A 20,334-nucleotide genomic window follows, 5' to 3' on the forward strand; every position below is an offset into this window, starting at 1 on the left:
GCTTATTTCTCTCAAATCAAATTGTGCACAAATTTGTTTACATTCCTGTTAGTGAGCATTTCTCCTTTGCCAAGATAATCCATCCACCTGACAGGTGTGGCATATCAAGCTGATTAAACAGCATGATTATTACACAGGGGCACCTTGTGCTGGGGACAATAAAAGGCCACTCTAAAATGTGATGTTTTGTCACACAACACAATGCTACAGATGTCTCAAGTTTTGAGGGAGTGTGCAATTGGCATGCTGACAGCAGGAATGTCCACCAGACCTGTTGCCATAGAATGTAATGTTCATTTCTTTACCAACATCGTTTTAGAGAATTTGGCAGTACGTCCAACCGGCCTCACAACCACAGACCACGTGTAACCACGCCAGCCCAGGACCTCCACATCCGGCTTCTTCACCTGCGGGATCGTCTGAAACAGAAGAATTTCTGTCCAAACTGTCAGAAACCGTCTCAGGGAAGCTCGTCTGCGTGCTCGTCGTCCTCACCAGGGTCTTGACCTGACTGCAGTTCGGCGTCGTAACCGACTTCAGTGGGAAAATGCTCATCTTCGATGGCCACTGGCACGCTGGAGAAGTGTGCTCTACACGGATGAATCCCGGTTTCAACTGTACCAGGCAGATGTCAGACAGTGTGTATGGCGTCGTGCAGGTGAGCAGTTTGCTGATGTCAGCGTTGTGAACAGAGTGCCCCATGGTGGCGGTGGGGTTATGGTATGGGCAGGCATAAGCTACAGACAACGAACACAAATGCATTTCATCAATGGCAATTTGAATGCACAGAGATACCGTGATGAGATCCTGAGGTCCATTGTCGTGCCATTAATCCGCCGCCATCACCTCATGTTTCAGCATGATAATGCACGGCCCCATGTTGCAAGGATCTGTACACAATTCCTGGAAGCTGAAAATGTCCCAGTTCTTCCATGGCCTGCATACTCACCAGACATGCCACCCATTGAGCACGTTTGGGATGCTCTGGATCAATGTGTACGACAGCGTGTTCCAGTTCCCGCCAATATCCAGTAACTTCACACATCCATTGAAGAGGAGTGGGACAACATTCCACAGCCCACAATCAACAGCCTGATCAACTCTATGTGAAGGAGATGTGTCTTGCTGCATGAGGCAAATGGTGGTCACACCAGATACTGACTGGTTGTCTGACCCACGCCCCTACCTTTTTTTTAAGGTATCTGTATTCCCAGACATGTGAAATCCATAGATCAGGGTCTAATGAATTTATTTAAATTGACTGATTTACTTACAAAATATTTTAAATGGTTGTATATTGGGTTCATATTTGTGTTCAGTGTAATATAATTTCCACATTTTCTTAGCATACAATATAGCTTAGTATTTGTATTGTTTATTTTATACAGTATTTTCTGCTAATCTTTATCAAGGTTGCCAATCATTTTGGACTGGACCGTATATCCAATGCATATTCATATTATATGATTTGACATGTTTCAGTGGAAAACGTATGTAAAATATGACATTAGCTGAGAGTAGGCATGCATAGGGTTGCAAAATTCTGGGAACTTTCAATAAATTCCCAGGTTTTCCAGAAATCCTGGTTGCATGATTCCGGATTTCCTCCCTATTCCGGCAAGCCTCTAACCGGGATTTTGGGAAAACCAGGACATTTATTGTAGGTTCCAGGAATCTTTGAATAAAACATTCTCCATCTTGTCCAACACCAACCTTATAGGACATGAGGTCTGCGAGGAGCATGACGTGTCTCCTGTCGATGCTCATGCCGTGGTTCACCATGGTGTACTGTATCTCATTGATGATAGTGGACCTAGCCGCCTCGATGCCAAGCGTCTTCTCAACCTGGGAAACACACAGAGAGACAATTCATCCACCCGCCAGTTGCTTCTTTTTAGATATGCTTTTTTAAAAAAGGAGAATGGAATTCCAAACTCCTATTTGTATGAATGATGAAATGACAGAATGGGAGCAGCAGGCAGACAGTTGAGGTAACAGAAATGCACAGGGCTCATGCTGGGATCGAACCGGGATCCCCGCCGCCGGGAAAGTAGATAGTTCTGGAGGAGAGAACAGTCAGTCGGCTCTCAGTGCAGAGGCATTGTGGGGAATTCAATCCATTCATTTCATTAACAAAGCCCCTCTTTTACAACAACAGTTGTCATAGGGTGAATTGGTTCAGGCCAATCAATGGGACGATAATTTGATGCCATTTGTTTTTGCAGGAGGGGCTTCTACAGACCAGTTACCTCATAGGTGTTGTTAGAGGTGGTCCTGTTGCCGTTGACACCGTGGGTTGCCATGACGCTGCGCAGGTTGTCTCCCTCCACCAGCAGCTTGTACTTGTTCTTGCCGGTCTGCTCGTCGATGTGAATGACAGCTCTGGAGACCTCAGGGATACCCTGTACAACCACCTAGTAAAACCACAGAGACATGGAGAGGAGGAGAGGAGGAGAGGAGAGAGGGACAGAGAGGGGTATAGGGGGGAGGAGGAGAGGAGAGAGGGGACAGAGAGAGGGGAGAGGAGGAGAGGAGAGAGGGGACAGAGAGAGGGGGAGAGGAGGAGAGGAGAGAGGGGACAGAGAGAGGGGGAGAGGAGGAGAGGAGGAGAGGAGAGAGGGGACAGAGAGAGGGGTATAAGGGAGAGGAGGAGAGGAGAGAGGGACAGAGAGAGGGGTATAGGGGAGAGGAGGAGAGGAGAAGGGACAGAGAGAGGGGGAGAGGGGTATAGGGGAGAGGAGGAGAGGGGACAGAGAGAGGGGTATAGGGGAGAGGAGGAGAGGAGAGGGGGGAGAGGAGGAGAGGAGAGAGGGGACAGAGAGAGGGGTATAGGAGAGAGGAGGAGAGGAGAGAGGGGACAGAGAGGGGTATAGGGGAGAGGAGGAGAGGAGAGGGGACAGAGAGAGGGGTATAGGGGAGAGGAGGAGAGGAGAGAGGGGACAGAGAGGGGTATAGGGGAGAGGAGGAGAGGAGAGGGGACAGAGAGAGGGGTATAGGGAGAGAGGAGGAGAGGAGAGAGGGGACAGAGAGAGGGGTATAGGGGAGAGGAGGAGAGGAGAGGAGACAGAGAGAGGGGTATAGGGGAGAGGAGGAGAGGAGAGAGGGGACAGAGAGAGGGGTATAGGGGAGAGGAGGAGGAGAGAGGACAGAGAGAGGGGTATAGGGGAGAGGAGGAGAGGAGAGAGGGGACAGAGAGAGGGGTATAGGGGAGAGGAGGAGAGGAGAGAGGGGACAGAGAGGGGGTATAGGGGAGAGGAGGAGAGGAGAGAGGGGACAGAGAGGGGGGTATAGGGGAGGAGGAGAGGAGAGAGTGGACAGAGAGAGGGGTATAGGGGAGAGGAGGAGAGGAGAGGGGACAGAGAGAGGGGTATAGGGGAGAGGAGGAGAGGAGAGAGGGGACAGAGAGAGGGGTATAGGGGAGAGGAGGAGAGGAGAGAGGGGACAGAGAGAGGGGTATAGGGGAGAGGAGAGAGGAGAGAGGGGACAGAGAGAGGGGTAAGGGGAGAGGAGGAGAGGAGAGAGGGGACAGAGAGGGGTATAGGGGAGGGGACAGAGAGGGGTATAGGGGAGAGGAGGAGAGGAGATTGGGGACAGAGAGAGGGGTATAGGGGAGAGGAGGAGAGGAGAGAGGGGACAGAGAGAGGGGTATAGGGGAGAGGAGGAGAGGAGAGAGGGGACAGAGAGAGGGGTATAGGGGAGAGGAGGAGAGGAGAGAGGGGACAGAGAGAGGGGTATAGGGGAGAGGAGGAGAGGAGAGAGGGGACATAGAGGGGGGTATAGGGGGAGGAGGAGAGGAGAGAGGGGACAGAGAGAGGGGTATAGGGGAGAGAGGAGAGAGGGGACAGAGAGAGGGGTATAGGGGAGAGGAGGAGAGGAGAGAGGGGACAGAGAGAGGGGTATAGGGGAGAGGAGAGAGGGACAGAGAGAGGGGTTAGGGGAGAGGAGGAGAGGAGAGAGGGGACAGAGAGAGGGGTATAGGGGAGAGGAGGAGAGGAGAGAGGGGACAGAGAGAGGGGTATAGGGGAGAGGAGGAGAGGAGAGAGGAGACAGAGAGAGGGGTATAGGGGAGAGGAGGAGGAGAGAGGGACAGAGAGAGGGATATAGGGGAGAGGAGGAGAGGAGAGAGAGGACAGACTATAATGAACTGTACAGAGGATTGGCAGCATTACCCCCCTGGTTGAATTCTAAGCATTTCAAAGCACAATGCCCCTGTTGATATCATGAAAGAAACAACCCACTAAAATAATCCATTTTGAGACCCGGCTGAGGACTGACACAAGATTAACGTTTTTTTCCACCAAGAATATACATGTTTTAGCGCAGCAGTGGGGACTGAGGACGCTTTCCAAAATGGCACCCCATTCCCTACAGTTCAATCATTTTTGACCAGAGCCCAGTCAAAAGTAGTGCGCTGAATAGGGTGCCATTTGGAACGCAACATTATTCTTACCTTGGGCAGGTTATCCTTCAGAGACTGGAGGACGTAGTACATGGAGCTCTTGTTGTTTTCCCTGGGCGAGACACAGACCACTGCCTCCCCATGCACAGCTATGTCTCCAGGCTTCACTTTCAGCTTAGACATGCAGATAGAGTAGCGCACCGTCTCTGCATTCACCTGGAGAGACAGAGATGCAGAGAGACAGAGAGAGAGAGAGAGAGAGCGAGAGAGAGAAATAAAGAGAGAGAGAGAGAGAGAGAGAGAGAGAGAGAGAGAGAGAGAGAGAGGAGAGAAATAAAGAGAGAGCGAGAGAGAGAAATAAAGAGAGAGCGAAATAAAGAGAGAGCGAGAAATAAAGAGAGAGAAAGAGAGAGAAATAAAGAGAGAGAAAGAGAGAAATAAAGAGAGAGAGAGAGAGAGAGAGAGAGAGAGAGAGAGAGAGAGAGAGAGAGAGAGAGAGAGAGAGAGAGAGAGAGAGAGAGACAGAGAGAAAGAGAGAAATAAAGAGAGAGAGAGAGAGAGAGAGAGAGAAATAAAGAGAGAGAGAGAGAGAGAGAGAGAGAGAGGAGAGAGAGAGAGAGAGAGAGAGAGAGAGAGAGAGAGAGAGAGAGAGAGAGAGAGAGAGAGACAGAGAGAGAGACATGCACACACGTTGAACAGTCAAACATCAAAGGCCGACTGTCTGTCTGACTACCTGTCTAAACTGACAAAGGAAGACTCTGTTAGTCTGACCATCTCTTAGTCCAAAAACATGTCTTAATCTCTTTTCAAACACCTGTTAACCCAAACAGACTTCAATATTAAACCGGGTCTTTCAAAGACAGAACACAACACTGCTGATGAAAAAAGGGCTTCATGAAATACATCTGATTGATTGATAACACATTGAAACCCAAAGCTATGTGTTGGAAATAAATACTATAACTTTCTGTTTTTGATCTTACAGTAGCTTTATCGAGGTCTCAATTCTTATAACAAGAAAGTATAAATCACATTAAAATATTCAAATTCTCAAGAGCAACTTTTCTCTCGATAAAGACAGGCCAAAAACTACATGGCAACAACAGTGGTGGCTGAAACTGAGCTGGAAGAGAAGGTTTGCAACGCCAGGGTTGTGGGTTCGTTTCCCACGGGGGGGGCCAGTATGAAAATGTATGCACTCACTAACTGTAAGTCGCTCTGGATAAGAGCGTCTGCTAAATGACTAAAATGTAAAATGTTCTCATGGGACAAGTGCACAAGGTGTGATTAAATACAGAGTGATCTCAAGACGAAGAGGACTAAGTAAGAAACCTTTTGTCCACCTGGGATGAAGAAGACTAAGAAACCTTTTCCTCTAAAATGTCCCCTGATAAAGATCAAAGGCAGATGTCCTGAAACCAAAACAGTTAATTTCCTTTCAGCCCTCCCAGTAGTTCATACTCATGCAAATAGAACTGATAGAATAGTCATATAGAAATACAATGAATATAGTCAATATAATTAATAGAACTGTTATATAGAAATACAATGAATATAGTCAATAGAATGAATAGAACTGTTATATAGAAATACAATGAATATAGTCAATAGAATGAATAGAACTGTTATATAGAAATAGAATGAATATAGTCAATAGAATGAATAGAACTGTTATATAGAAATACAATGAATATAGTCAATAGAATGAATAGAACTGTTATATAGAAATATAATGAATATAGTCAATAGAATTAACAGAATAGTCACATAGAATTAGAATGAATATACACTACATGATCAAAAGTATGTGGACACCTGCTCGGCGAACATCTCATTCCAAAATCATGGGCATTAATATGGAGTTGGTCCCCCCTTTGCTGCTATAACAGCCTCCACTCTTCTGGGAAGGCTTTCCACTAGATGTTGGAACATCGCTGCGGGGACTTGCTTCCATTCAGCCACAAGAGCATTAGTGAGGTCGGGCACTGATGTTGGGCGATTAGGCCAAGGCTCGCAGTCGGCCTTCCAATTCATCCCAAAGGTGTTCAATGGGGTTGAGATCAGGGCTCTGTACAGGCCAGTCAAGTTCTTCTACACCGATGTCGACAAACCATTTCTGTATGGACCTCGCTTTGTGCACTTTGGCACTGTCATGCCGAAACAGGAAAGGGCCTTCCCCAAACTGTTGCCACAAAGTTGGAAGCACAGAATCATCTAGAATGTCATTGTATGCTGTAGCATTAAGGTTTCCCTTCACTGAAACTAAGTGGCCAAGCCTGAACCATGAAAAACAGCCCCAGACCATTATTCCTCCTCCACCAAACTTTACAGTTGGCACTATGCATTCGGGCAGGTAGCGTTCTCCTTGCATTCGCCAAACCCAGATTTGTCCGTCGGATTGCCAGATGGTGAAGCATGTTTCCACTGCTCCAGAGCTTTACACCACTCCAGCCGACGCTTGGCATTGCGCATGGTGATCTTAGGCTTGTGTGCGGCTGCTCGGCCATGGAAACCCATTTCATGACGCTCCCGACTAACAGTTCTTGTGCTGACGTTGCTTCCAGAGGCAGATTGGAACTTGGTAGCGGCTGAGCCGTTGTAGCTTCTAGACGTTTCCACTTCACAATAACAGCACTTACAGTTGACCGGGGCAGCTCTAGCAGGGCAGAAATTTGACAAACTGACTTGTTGGAAAGGTGGCATCCTATGACCGTGCCACGTTGAAAGTCACCGACCTCTTTAGTTAGGCCGTTCTACTGCCAATGTTTGTCTATGGAGATTGCATGGCGGTGTGCTCGATTTTATACACATGTCAGCAACAGGTGTGGCTGAAATAGCCGAATCCACTCATTTGAAGGGGTGTCCACATACTTTTGTATATATAGTGTAGTCAATAGAATGAATAGAATAGTCATTTAGAATTATAATGAACAGAATAGTCATTTAGAAATATAATTAATATAGTTAATAGAATGAACAGAATAGTCATATAGAAATATAATTAGATTAATATAATTAATAGAATAGTCATTTAGAAATATAATGAACAGAATAGTCATTTAGAAATATAATTAATAGAATAGTCATATAGAAATATAATGAATAGCATAATCAATAGAATGAACAGAATAGTGGCTGTATTTCTATGTTGGTACCTCTAGTCGTAGCAGTCTGATCCTCTCCAGTGACAGCTTGACCAGAATGAAACAGTCGTCTGGCAGAAACACCTCTTCAATGTACTCCGAAATCTGTCCGGGAGAGAGGCTGATATGTACTCAATCATTTACAAGTCAAAACGGCAAACTTTGATTTGCTGTTGTAAACGGCAGAACGGTGTTATTTTATCTTCAAGTACACAGTAAGTATACAGTAAACAGTGTGTTTACAATAACCATAGAGGGACGTCCTCCACTTCTACACTGAAGTGACAGTTGAAACACTGATCGATGTCAGCTAAGTCAGACTTGTTTAACCTTGGTTTCTCTGGCAGAATGTGAGAGCCTGTCAGCGTTCTATAGAACCACGGATGGAACTGGAGTGATCTCTGGCAGAATGTGAGAGCCTGTCAGCGTTCTATAGAACCACGGATGGAACTGGAGTGATCTCTGGCAGAATGTGAGAGCCTGTCAGCGTTCTATGGAACCACGGATGGAACTGGAGTGATCTCTGGCAGAATGTGAGAGCCTGTCAGCGTTCTATGGAACCACGGATGGAACTGGAGTGATCTCTGGCAGAATGTGAGAGCCTGTCAGCGTTCTATGGAACCACGGATGGAACTGGAGTGATCTCTGGCAGAATGTGAGAGCCTGTCAGCGTTCTATAGAACCACGGATGGAACTGGAGTGATCTCTGGCAGAATGTGAGAGCCTGTCAGCGTTCTAAGGAACCACGGATGGAACTGGAGTGATCTCTGGCAGAATGTGAGAGCCTGTCAGCGTTCTATGGAACCACGGATGGAACTGGAGTGATCTCTGTCAGAATGTGAGAGCCTGTCAGCGTTCTATAGAACCACGGATGGAACTGTAGTGATCTCTGGCAGAATGTGAGAGCCTGTCAGCGTTCTATAGAACCACGGATGGAACTGGAGTGATCTCTGGCAGAATGTGAGAGCCTGTCAGCGTTCTATGGAACCACGGATGGAACTGTAGTGATCTCTGGCAGAATGTGAGAGCCTGTCAGCGTTCTATGGAACCACGGATGGAACTGTAGTGATCTCTGGCAGAATGTGAGAGCCTGTCAGCGTTCTAAGGAACCACGGATGGAACTGGAGTGATCTCTGGCAGAATGTGAGAGCCTGTCAGCGTTCTAAGGAACCACGGATGGAACTGGAGTGATCTCTGGCAGAATGTGAGAGCCTGTCAGCGTTCTATGGAACCACGGATGGAACTGTAGTGATCTCTGGCAGAATGTGAGAGCCTGTCAGCGTTCTATGGAACCACGGATGGAACTGGAGTGATCTCTGGCAGAATGTGAGAGCCTGTCAGCGTTCTATGGAACCACGGATGGAACTGTAGTGATCCATATGCATTCTTATTTCTTTCACATCGTGTACTCTTGAACTGTAGTGCCTGATCATGACGACAGAATCACATGTATTCAAAACAGCACAACGCACAGCCACCTGCAGAGTGGGAATCATTCCCCTGTGTGACTCATTATGTTCTGGAGAAAAGGGTGACATTACAGTGGTGACATGTTGTCCCCGTAGAGTAGCTATATACATGTTGAATAGCTAGCTACCTGTAGAGTAGCTATATACATGTTGAATAGCTAGCTACCTGTAGAGTAGCTATATACATGTTGAATAGCTAGCTACCTGTAGAGTAGCTATATACATGTTGAATAGTTAGCTACCTGTAGAGTAGCTATATACATGTTGAATAGCTAGCTACTTGTAGAGTAACTATATACATGTTGAATAGCTAGCTACCTGTATAGTAGCTATATACACGTTGAATAGCTAGCTACCTGTATAGTAGCTATATACATGTTGAATAGCTAGCTACCTGTATAGTAGCTATATACATGTTGAATAGCTAGCTACCTGTAGAGTAGCTATATACATGTTGAATAGCTAGCTACCTGTAGAGTAGCTATATACATGTTGAATAGCTAGCTACCTGTAGAGTAGCTATATACATGTTGAATAGCTAGCTACCTGTAGAGTAGCTATATACATGTTGAATAGCTAGCTACCTGTAGTGTAGCTATATACATGTTGAATAGCTAGCTACCTGTAGAGTAGCTATATACATGTTGAATAGCTAGCTACCTGTAGAGTAGCTATATACATGTTGAATAGCTAGCTACCTGTAGAGTAGCTATATACATGTTGAATAGCTAGCTACCTGTAGAGTAGCTATATACATGTTGAATAGCTAGCTACCTGTAGAGTAGCTATATACATGTTGAATAGCTAGCTACCTGTAGAGTAGCTATATACATGTTGAATAGCTAGCTACCTGTAGAGTAGCTATATACATGTTGAATAGCTAGCTACCTGTATAGTAGCTATATACATGTTGAATAGCTAGTTACCTGTAGAGTAGCTATATACATGTTGAATAGCTAGCTACCTGTAGAGTAGCTATATACATGTTGAATAGCTAGCTACCTGTAGAGTAGCTATATACATGTTGAATAGCTAGCTACCTGTATAGTAGCTATATACATGTTGAATAGCTAGCTACCTGTAGAGTAGCTATATACATGTTGAATAGCTAGCTACCTGTAGAGTAGTTATATACATGTTGAATAGCTAGCTACCTGTAGAGTAGCTATATACATGTTGAATAGCTAGCTACCTGTAGAGTAGCTATATACATGTTGAATAGCTAGCTACCTGTAGAGTAGCTATATACATGTTGAATAGCTAGCTACCTGTAGAGTAGCTATATACATGTTGAATAGCTAGCTACCTGTATAGTAGCTATATACATGTTGAATAGCTAGCTACCTGTATAGTAGCTATATACACGTTGAATAGCTAGCTACCTGTAGAGTAGCTATATACATGTTGAATAGCTAGCTACCTGTATAGTAGCTATATACATGTTGAATAGCTAGCTACCTGTAGAGTAGCTATATACATGTTGAATAGCTAGCTACCTGTATAGTAGCTATATACACGTTGAATAGCTAGCTACCTGTAGAGTAGCTATATACATGTTGAATAGCTAGCTACCTGTATAGTAGCTATATACATGTTGAATAGCTAGCTACCTGTAGAGTAGCTATATACATGTTGAATAGCTAGCTACCTGTAGTGTAGCTATATACATGTTGAATAGCTAGCTACCTGTAGTGTAGCTATATAAATGTTGAATAGCTAGCTACCTGTAGAGTAGCTATATACATGTTGAATAGCTAGCTACCTGTAGAGTAGCTATATACAGTGGGGGAAAAAAGTATTTAGTCAGCCACCAATTGTGCAAGTTCTCCCACTTAAAAAGATGAGAGAGGCCTGTAATTTTCATCATAGGTACACATCAAATATGACAGACAAAATGAGAATTTTTTTCTCTCCAGAAAATCACATTGTAGGATTTTTTATGAATTTATTTGCAAATTATGGTGGAAAATAAGTATTTGGTCAATAACAAAAGTTTCTCAATACTTTGTTATATACCCTTTGTTGGCAATGACACAGGTCAAACGTTTTCTGTAAGTCTTCACAAGGTTTTCACACACTGTTGCTGGTATTTTGGCCCATTCCTCCATGCAGATCTCCTCTAGAGCAGTGATGTTTTGGGGCTGTCGCTGGGCAACACAGACTTTCAACTCCCTCCAAAGATTTTCTATGGGGTTGAGATCTGGAGACTGGCTAGGCCACTCCAGGACCTTGAAATGCTTCTTACGAAGCCACTCCTTCGTTGCCCGGGCGGTGTGTTTGGGATCATTGTCATGCTGAAAGACCCAGCCACGTTTCATCTTCAATGCCCTTGCTGATGGAAGGAGGTTTTCACTCAAAATCTCACGATACATGGCCCCATTCATTCTTTCCTTTACACGGATCAGTCGTCCTGGTCCCTTTGCAGAAAAACAGCCCCAAAGCATGATGTTTCCACCCCCATGCTTCACAGTAGGTATGGTGTTCTTTGGATGCAACTCAGCACTCTTTGTCCTCCAAACACGACGAGTTGAGTTTTTACCAAAAAGTCCTATTTTTGTTTCATCTGACCATATGACATTCTCCCTATCCTCTTTTGGATCATCCAAATGCACTCTAGCAAACTTCAGACGGGCCTGGACATGTACTGGCTTAAGCAGGGTGACACGTCTGGCACTGCAGGATTTGAGTCCCTGGCGGCGTAGTGTGTTACTGATGGTAGGCTTTGTTACTTTGGTCCCAGCTCTCTGCAGGTCATTCACTAGGTCCCCCCATGTGGTTCTGGGATTTTTGCTCACCGTTCTTGTGATCATTTTGACCCCACGGGGTGAGATCTTGCGTGGAGCCCCAGATCGAGGGAGATTATCAGTGGTCTTGTATGTCTTCCATTTCCTAATAATTGCTCCCACAGTTGATTTCTTCAAACCAAGCTGCTTACCTATTGCAGATTCAGTCTTCCCAGCCTGGTGCAGGTCTACAATTTTGTTTCTGGTGTCCTTTGACAGCTTTTTGGGCTTGGCCATAGTGGAGTTTGGAGTGTGACTGTTTGAGGTTGTGGACAGGTGTCTTTTATACTGATAACAAGTTCAAACAGGTGCCATTAATACAGGTAACGAGTGGAGGACAGAGGAGCCTCTTAAAGAAGAAGTTACAGGTCTGTGAGAGCCAGAAATCTTGCTTGTTTGTAGGTGACCAAATACTTATTTTCCACCATAATTTGCAAATAAATTCATTAAAAATCCTACAATGTGATTTTCTGGATTTTTTTTCCTCAATTTGTCTGTCATAGTTGACGTGTACCTATGATGAAAATTACAGGCCTCTCTCATATTTTTAAGTGGGAGAACTTGCACAATTGGTGGCTGACTAAATACTTTTTTCTCCACTGTACATGTTGAATAGCTAGCTACCTCTCCCAGAAGGGTCTTTTCAATCCTTCCTTTCACCAGTCGGCCAAAGTCTGCATCATCGTCCACATCCAAGTGAGCGCTGATTATAGGTGTGCTGAAGGGAAGACAAAATAAGCATTTTAGGTTTGTGCCATTCTGAAAAGAGTGGCATTTAAAATGGGTGCTGCTCAACGCTTGGCATTGTGTGAGGCAATTGGTTTGAGATTTAGCCTCTCTCCCTCCGTTTCCCTCTCTCTCTCCCTCCGTTTCCCTCTCTCTCTCTCCCGTTTCCCTCTCTCTCTCTCCCTCCATTTCCCTCTCTCTCTCTCCCTCCGTTTCCCTCTCTCTCTCTCCCTCCGTTTCCCTCTCTCTCTCTCCCTCCGTTTCCCTCTCTCTCTCTCCCTCCGTTTCCCTCTCTCTCTCTCCCTCCGTTTCCCTCTCTCTCTCTCCCTCCGTTTCCCTCTCTCTCTCTCCCTCCGTTTCCCTCTCTCTCTCTCCCTCTGTTTCCCTCTCTCTCTCCCTCCGTTTCCCTCTCTCTCTCCCTCCGTTTCCCTCTCTCTCTCCCTCCTCTCCTAAGGTGTATTCTCATTCCTTCTCCAGGATTCTCTCCGAGCCGTGTGATTGGGACACGGAGCAGAATAACCCCCGGCGGACAGGGGGACCATTATGGTTGGGCACTGTGATTGGAAGATCATTTTTGTCTGTCTAGTCATGTGGAAGCAGACACCAATCAGAGCTAATGGAACACGGCGGTCCGCTCCGAAGGACCCCGGCTGCGTCCAAACAGCACCCTATTCCCTATATGGGGCTCTGGTCAAAAGTAGTGCACTATGTAAGGAATAGGATGCCATTCTGGACTTATTCCCGTTCAGGGAGACGAGGGAGGATTTGGCCGAAAACTATTTATCTTTCTGTTTTTAGGCATTACGCTTCAGGGTGAAACTGATTGAATCTGAACTTCTCCTAGTAACTTGTAACAATGATCAATCTACTATAACAGTCTGGAGAGAAAAGACAGAGGGTAACTTGTAATAATGAGCCTTCATGATCAATCTACTATAACAGTCTGGAGAGAAAAAGATAGAGGATTAAGAGAGACCTCTCCAAGTCCAGCTCTGACTCACATCTGATGTTGACTGACCATCCTAAACCAGGTCCATTCAAATCTGGACCTGGAAGCCAGTTCCACTGCTGATTTTCATTCTTCCTAGACTTGGGACACCAGGTGGGTACAATGAATCATCGTGTAGAACAGCAAACCAGCAGTACTCCGGACCTCCAGGCTCAGATCTGAATCCCCCTGTCCTAAGCCATTTTAAAAGGAGCTTTAATAAGGGCTTCGACTCCCACCCACCTGATGTTCTTGGATGCGTTGATGATCTCCTTGATGCGTGGGACCCCCAGGGTGATGTTCATGGAAGCCACCCCAGCAAAGTGGAAGGTTTTCAGGGTCATCTGGGTACCAGGCTCCCCAATGCTTTGGGCACAGAGGGCTCCTACTGCCGAGCCCGGCTCCATCTGAGCTCTGGGGACACGTAGGATGAATGGGCAAAGTGTTACCTACCGGGGGTTCAAACCTGGGTCGACCCGCTGAGCTAAAAGCCTAAGCATTAGCATGGGGAGCTAACAAAAGTTTTCAGACAGATAGGATTGAGACATAGGATCAATGGGCATAGTGTGTCCTACCGGGGTTTGAACCCAGGTCTCCAAGATTCTCCTAGGCATTTGCTTGGGGATCGAACACAAGTCTTCCAAGTCTCAAGCAAGGTTACTTATCACTCAATTAAAACACAACCACCTGTGAGCAGTGATCACCACAGACAGCTGTGAGCAGTGATCACCACAGACACAACCACCTGTGAGCAGTGATCACCACAGACACAACCACCTGTGAGCAGTGATCACCACAGACACAGTACCTCATGTACTTGTCCCTGCAGGTCTCCAGAAACTTCTCTAGCTGGCTGGGAGTGATGCGGTCCAACTGATACAGAACTTTGGGCTGAAACACACACAGACAGACAGACAGACAGACAGACAGACAGACACAGAGAGAGAGAGAGAGAGAGAGAGAGAGAGAGAGAGAGAGAGAGAGAGAGAGAGAACAAGATAATTTACACTGATATAGTCTAATGGACTCAGATACAGAGAGAGAGAGGATTTACACTGAGATAGACAGGCCTGATGGAAACTGTAAATGTTTCGGTAAACTTTCCTTATGTCGATAAAACAAAATATGCTAGACAACGTGAGATGTTTTTCTGTCTGTAAAATTAATTATGCAAGACATTTTGGTGGAGATGATTTTATGCGCAAAAATTGATATAATAACCATCATATAGCAGTAAATTTGGAGTCACGCGATGACATGTTGTGTGGTCCTCCCACTACGACTCAGGAAAGCATGCAGTTTATTAGGCTACAGATGAAAATAAGTTATGATGAACTTCACAGGGTGGTGAAATTTTTTATTTAACCAGGTAAGCCACTTGAGAACAAGTTCTCATTTACAACTGCGACCTGGCCAAGATAAAGCAAAGCAGTGCGATAAAAACAACACAGAGTTACATATGGGGTAAAGCAAAACATAAAGTCAAAAAATACAACAGAAAATATATATACAGTGTGTGCAAATGTAGCAAGTTATGGAGGTAAGGCAATAAATAGGCTATAGTGCAAAATAATTACAATTAGTATTAACACTGGAATGCTAGATGTGCAAGAGATTATGTGCAAATAGAGATAGTGGGGTGCAAAAGAGCAAAATAAATAACAATATAGGGATGAGGTAGTTGGGTGGGCTAATTTCAGATGGGCTGTGTACAGGTGCAGTGATCGGTAAGGTGCTCTGACAACTGATGCTTAAAGTTAGTGAGGGAGATAAGAGTCTCCAGCTTCAGAGATTTTTGCAATTCGTTCCAGTCATTGGCAGCAGAGAACTGGAAGGAATGGCGGCCAAAGGAGGTGTTGGCTTTGGGGATGACCAGTGAGATATACCTGCTGGAGCGCAGACTACGGGTGGGTGCTGCTATGGTGACCAATGAGCTAAGATAAGGCGGGGATTTGCCTAGCAGTGATTTATAGATGATCTGGAGCCAGTGGGTTTGACGACGAACATGTAGTGAGGACCAGCCAACAAGAGTGTACAGGTCACAGTGGTGGGTAGTGTATGGGGCTTTGGAGACAAAACGGATGGCACTGTGATAGACTACATCCAATTTGCTGAGTAGAGTGTTGGAGGCTATTTTGTAAATGACATCGCCGAAGTCAAGGATCGGTAGGATAGTCAGTTTTACGAGGGCATGTTTGGCAGCATGAGTGAAGGAGGCTTTGTTGCGAAATAGGAAGCCGATTCTAGATTTAACTTTGGATTGGAGATTCTTAATGTGAGTCTGGAAGGAGAGTTTACAGTCTAACCAGACACCTAGGTATTTGTAGTTGTCCACATACTCTAGGTCAGACCCGTCGAGAGTAGTGATTCTAGACGGGTGTGCGGGTGCCAGCAGCGTTCGATTGATGAGCATGCATTTAGTTTTACTAGCGTTTAAGAGCAGTTGGAGGCTACTGAAGGAGTATTGTATGGCATTGAAGCTCGTTTGGAGGTTTGTTAACACAGTGTCCAATGAAGGGCCAGATGTATACAAAATGGTGTCGTCTGCGTAGAGGTGGATCTGAGAGTCTTTTATACTGATAACAAGTTCAAACAGGTGCCATTAATACAGGTAACAAGTGGAGGACAGAGGAGCCTCTTAAAGAAGAAGTTACAGGTCTGTGAGAGCCAGAAATCTTGCTTGTTTGTAGGTGACCAAATACTTATTTTCCACCATAATTTGCAAATAAATTCATTAAAAATCCTACAATGTGATTTTCTGGAAATAATTTTCTCATTTTGTCTGTCATAGTTGACGTGTACCTATGATGAAAATTACAGGCCTCTCTCATCTTTTTAAGTGGGAAAACTTGCACAATTGGTGGCTGACTAAATACTTTTTTCCCCCCACTGTATGTCTGCAAAAGGTGGCTTTTTTGATTAGTCAAAAATGTAGATTACAATTTGTTAAACAAAACGATTCCATTATTTATTTTTTTGTCTCCAATTGTTTATTTGTTCTATGCTTTAATTTCAGAGTACATTAAGACATTAAAACTGTGTGAATTTCAATAAAAACTGGGAAAATTGAGGTTTTTTAAAACTTTTGACCGGTAGTGTATTTGAAAAATCTTTCCAGCTCTCCCTTTCGATTAACCACTCAGCGTTAAAGGGAAAAATGTAATGCTCTGATCCAGTGGAAACTTCATAAAATAGGCCTACCTGATTACTTCTTATCTCTTGCGCAAATATGATTTACAGGATTTTTATTTTTTTAATCAGGATATTTGCAGGCTGCAATGTTTTCATTTGTTGGCTTTATGTAGGCTATTTTTACATAGTTGGCAATGGCAATACAAATTACGTTTTAGGTTTGTATCATTTTCATTTAGATTTGGATAGAATTTTGATTAACCACATGGCAATGACTTTGAGATACGAAGACGTTATTAAAAATGAAATAAAACTGTTCCACGGAAATGTGCATATCAAAACCATAACTGGCACGCAGATCGGAAGAAATTAGCCTATGTAGCCTACAACCGGCAACTTCAGGATAGTAAAGCCAGAATCTGTGAAAGCCAGGCGGAGCGGGAGGAGGATGGTTGGGTCAGGTTAAGGTTTTTTCATTCTGGTTATCTTGATCTCTGGCTCCCTCTTGAGGCATTTGTGTCTTATGTCATCAAACTGCGCTTATAGCATTGGATAAGCTCAATGCATATATAGTTGATTTTATTAAAACACATAGGGTGTGTCTATATATGAAAAAATACATGTTTAAAAATGTTAACTAATCGATTGGTCGAAAGAAGAGGACTTTCGGTCTAAACAAGATCTTTTTTAGTCGGGGACAGCCCTAATTTACACTGAGGTAGTCTAAAGGTCAGATACAGAGAGCGAGAGAGAAGATTTACACTGAGATAGTCTAATGAACAGATACAGAGAGAGAGAGGATTTACACAGTCAAGTAAGGCAATGGCGTTTTATTGTCCAAATTGTCCCGAAAAAGCTCTGATGGGGAAAACGTTTTTTTTTGATTGAATCATTTTATGTAGTAAAAGTGCGGTGATCGGTTAAAATCGCGAGCCGTCATTTTGTAGTGTGGTGATTAGACAGTTTTATGTGGTGATATTGCACTGATCTTACTGTTTTATGCAATAACAGTGCAGTGATTGGTCAAATTTGCAAGCGCACGCATAATATAAAGATAATTGCTCAATCCTGGAAGGACTGCTTGAAAAAGAGATGATGTCATTGTCAATGTGACTTGGTTAAATATAAAAGGATAAAAAGGCCTACCTCTGTGGTGCCATTATCATTGATGCCGTATTTGTCCCTGGTCTTCTTGATTTTCTCAGATGTAGCCTTGATGAACTTTTTGATCTCCTTTGGTTGGGAGAGAAGGAAAGCGAGAGAGATGGAGAGGGAGGGAGAGAGAGAGAGAGAGAGAGAGAGAGAGAGAGAGAGAGAGAGCCATTTCAATAACGGCCATTATAAGATGTTCACTCCTGTTATGAGATTAAATTATTTCAATGACTTAACGTAACACTTTAGAAAACACCTTAACATTTTTTTCGAAAACCCAGTGCAAAATAAAAAAATAAAAAAAGAGTACTGTTCATTCTCAGCAGGAAAAGCTGGTAGAAATGATGGTTGTAAACTGGTTGCAATGATTGTTGTAATGGTTGAAAAGTGGTTCTAAAGTGATGGTTGTAAAGCGGTTCTAAAGTGATGGTTGTAATGATTGTAAAGTGGTTCTAAAGGGATGGTTGTAATGGTTGTAAATTGATGGCTCCCTCTCTTTCTCCCTCTCTTTCCCCCTCTCCTCCTCCTCCTCTCTTTCCCCATCTCCTCCTCCTCTCTTTCCCCATCTCCTCCTCCTCTCTTTCCCCCTCTCCTCCTCTCTTTCCTCTTCTCTTTCTCCCTCTCCTCCTCCTCTTTCTCCCTCTTTTCCCTCCTCTCTTTCCCCTTTTCTCCTCCTCTCTTTCCCCCTCTCCTCCTCCTCTCTTTCCCCCTCTCCTCCTCCTCTCTTTCCTCCTCTCTTTCCCCCTCTCCTCCTCCTCTCTTTCCCCCTCCTCCCTTTCCCCATCTCCTCCTCCTCTCTTTCCCCCTCTCCTCCTCCTCTCTTTCCCCCTCCTCCCTTTCCCCCTCTCCTCCTCCTCTCTTTCTCCCTCTCATCTCTTTCCCCCTCTCTTTCTCCCTCTCCTCCGCCTCTCTTTCTCCCTCGCCTGCTCCTCTCATTCCCCCTCTCTATGTCAGGTTGTGAAAGACAGACAGTAACATCACAGAACAGGAAACACTCATTCCATTTCACAGTGGATGCCTTCTATAATCCATTTATCAAACCTGCCAAAAACATTCTGTTGACGATGCAACTCTTACATGATTAGTAAAATACATTAAATCAACTGTGGATGCATTCTACAATAAATGTATTTAAAATATGTACAGCATTTCTGTGATCAAATCAAACCCCTACTACAATTCAACACTTGCATGATTAGTACTTTAATCCAAACATGAGTACACACATTGAAAAGCCAAAACTTTAGATTTGACCAACTGACTGAATGCAGTGTTCAAAATGGTGCTGTTGTCACGTGGTTAGTCTCACACCATTACCTAGACATGATGCACGTTAGAAACTGTACCTCCATATACTTCTCTGAGCCAGTGTCTGTCAATGCCTTGACAAGGGGGACAAAGTAGACAGAACCCACAGAGCAAACTGCATCAATCTCATCACACGTTCATGAATCAACTCTGTGCGCGCGCGTGTTCACATTACTCATCATTAAAATATGGTAATAACTAGAAACAAAAAAATCTATAAACTAATGAATGAAAAGGTGATTATGCTGCTATCTTGAAATCAGTTAATTAACTTATAACGAGAGTTCTGGATGGGCCAATTCATTTCAAACCAGAAGTCGTCATAGCAGTCCTTGACTGTTTATATACAAGTTTATATACACAAAAGGGGAACATTCCAACAATAATGAGGTGACAATATTTCTCAGGCTTCTGTCGTCACCAACCAGTGTCAGAGCTCCCAGACCCCGAGCATGTATGATGGAACATTGTTAACCTCTACCGGATCGGTGTCCCGTATACGGGACGGTTGAGCTAACGTGCGCTAATGTGATTAGCATGACTGTTGTAAGTAACAGCAAACTTTCCAGGACATAGACATGTCTTATATGGGCAGAAAGCTTAAATTCTTGTTAATCTAACTACACTGTCCAATTTACAGTAGCTATTACAGTGAAAAAATACCATGCTATTGTTTGAGGAGAGTGCACAACAACAAAAAACGTATCACGGCAACTGGTTTGATACATTCACCTCTGAATTTAAATTATGTACTTACATTCAGGAATCTTGCTCTGATTTGTCATCCTAAAGGTCCCAGAGATTAAATGTAGCATAGTTTTGTTTGATAAAATCAATTTTTATATTCAAATGTAGGAACTTGGTTCTACAGTTTGAACCCCTGCTGTCTCTGGCTCCACCCCCACCCCGCCCGGCCATCTAGATGTGTGAAAGTTAGTGTCTAAGCTAATTATCCATCATGTATGACATTCCTGGGAGTGTGTAAACTTACAAAAATGATATGGTAATACAAAATGTATGTTCTCTATAGTTATGTACTTGAAAATGTATCAATTGACCAATTCGGCACATTTGGGCAGACTTCATACAAAATAGTCCAGTATTGCAATGCTTCAATGGATCAATCTGAAACTTTGCACACACACTGCTGCCATCTAGTGGCCACAATCTAATTTGTGCCTAAACTGCAATATTATATTGTGGCCTTTCTCTTTCATTTCAAAGATGATGAAAA

General features: G+C 44.1%; 1 protein-coding gene across 1 annotated transcript in view; it reads right to left on the reverse strand.

Annotated features, from left to right (window-relative positions):
• LOC311122493 (DNA-directed RNA polymerase III subunit RPC1-like) overlaps positions 1 to 20,334 on the reverse strand; it is a 45,413-nt gene that overhangs the window by 1,679 nt on the left and 23,400 nt on the right. The window contains exons 12-19 of the mRNA XM_084196837.1: positions 17,787 to 17,873; positions 14,317 to 14,399; positions 13,752 to 13,922; positions 12,419 to 12,512; positions 7,555 to 7,647; positions 4,451 to 4,615; positions 2,250 to 2,414; positions 1,714 to 1,845 (exon numbers count right to left, since the gene is read on the reverse strand). Of these exons, the coding sequence (XP_084052963.1) occupies positions 1,714 to 1,845; positions 2,250 to 2,414; positions 4,451 to 4,615; positions 7,555 to 7,647; positions 12,419 to 12,512; positions 13,752 to 13,922; positions 14,317 to 14,399; positions 17,787 to 17,873 (990 nt within the window). The remainder of the gene's footprint in view (positions 1 to 1,713; positions 1,846 to 2,249; positions 2,415 to 4,450; positions 4,616 to 7,554; positions 7,648 to 12,418; positions 12,513 to 13,751; positions 13,923 to 14,316; positions 14,400 to 17,786; positions 17,874 to 20,334) is intronic.

This window comes from Coregonus lavaretus (assembly GCF_964263955.1).
Source record: "Coregonus lavaretus genome assembly, contig: HAP1_SCAFFOLD_2237, whole genome shotgun sequence".
NCBI lineage: Eukaryota > Metazoa > Chordata > Actinopteri > Salmoniformes > Salmonidae > Coregonus > Coregonus lavaretus.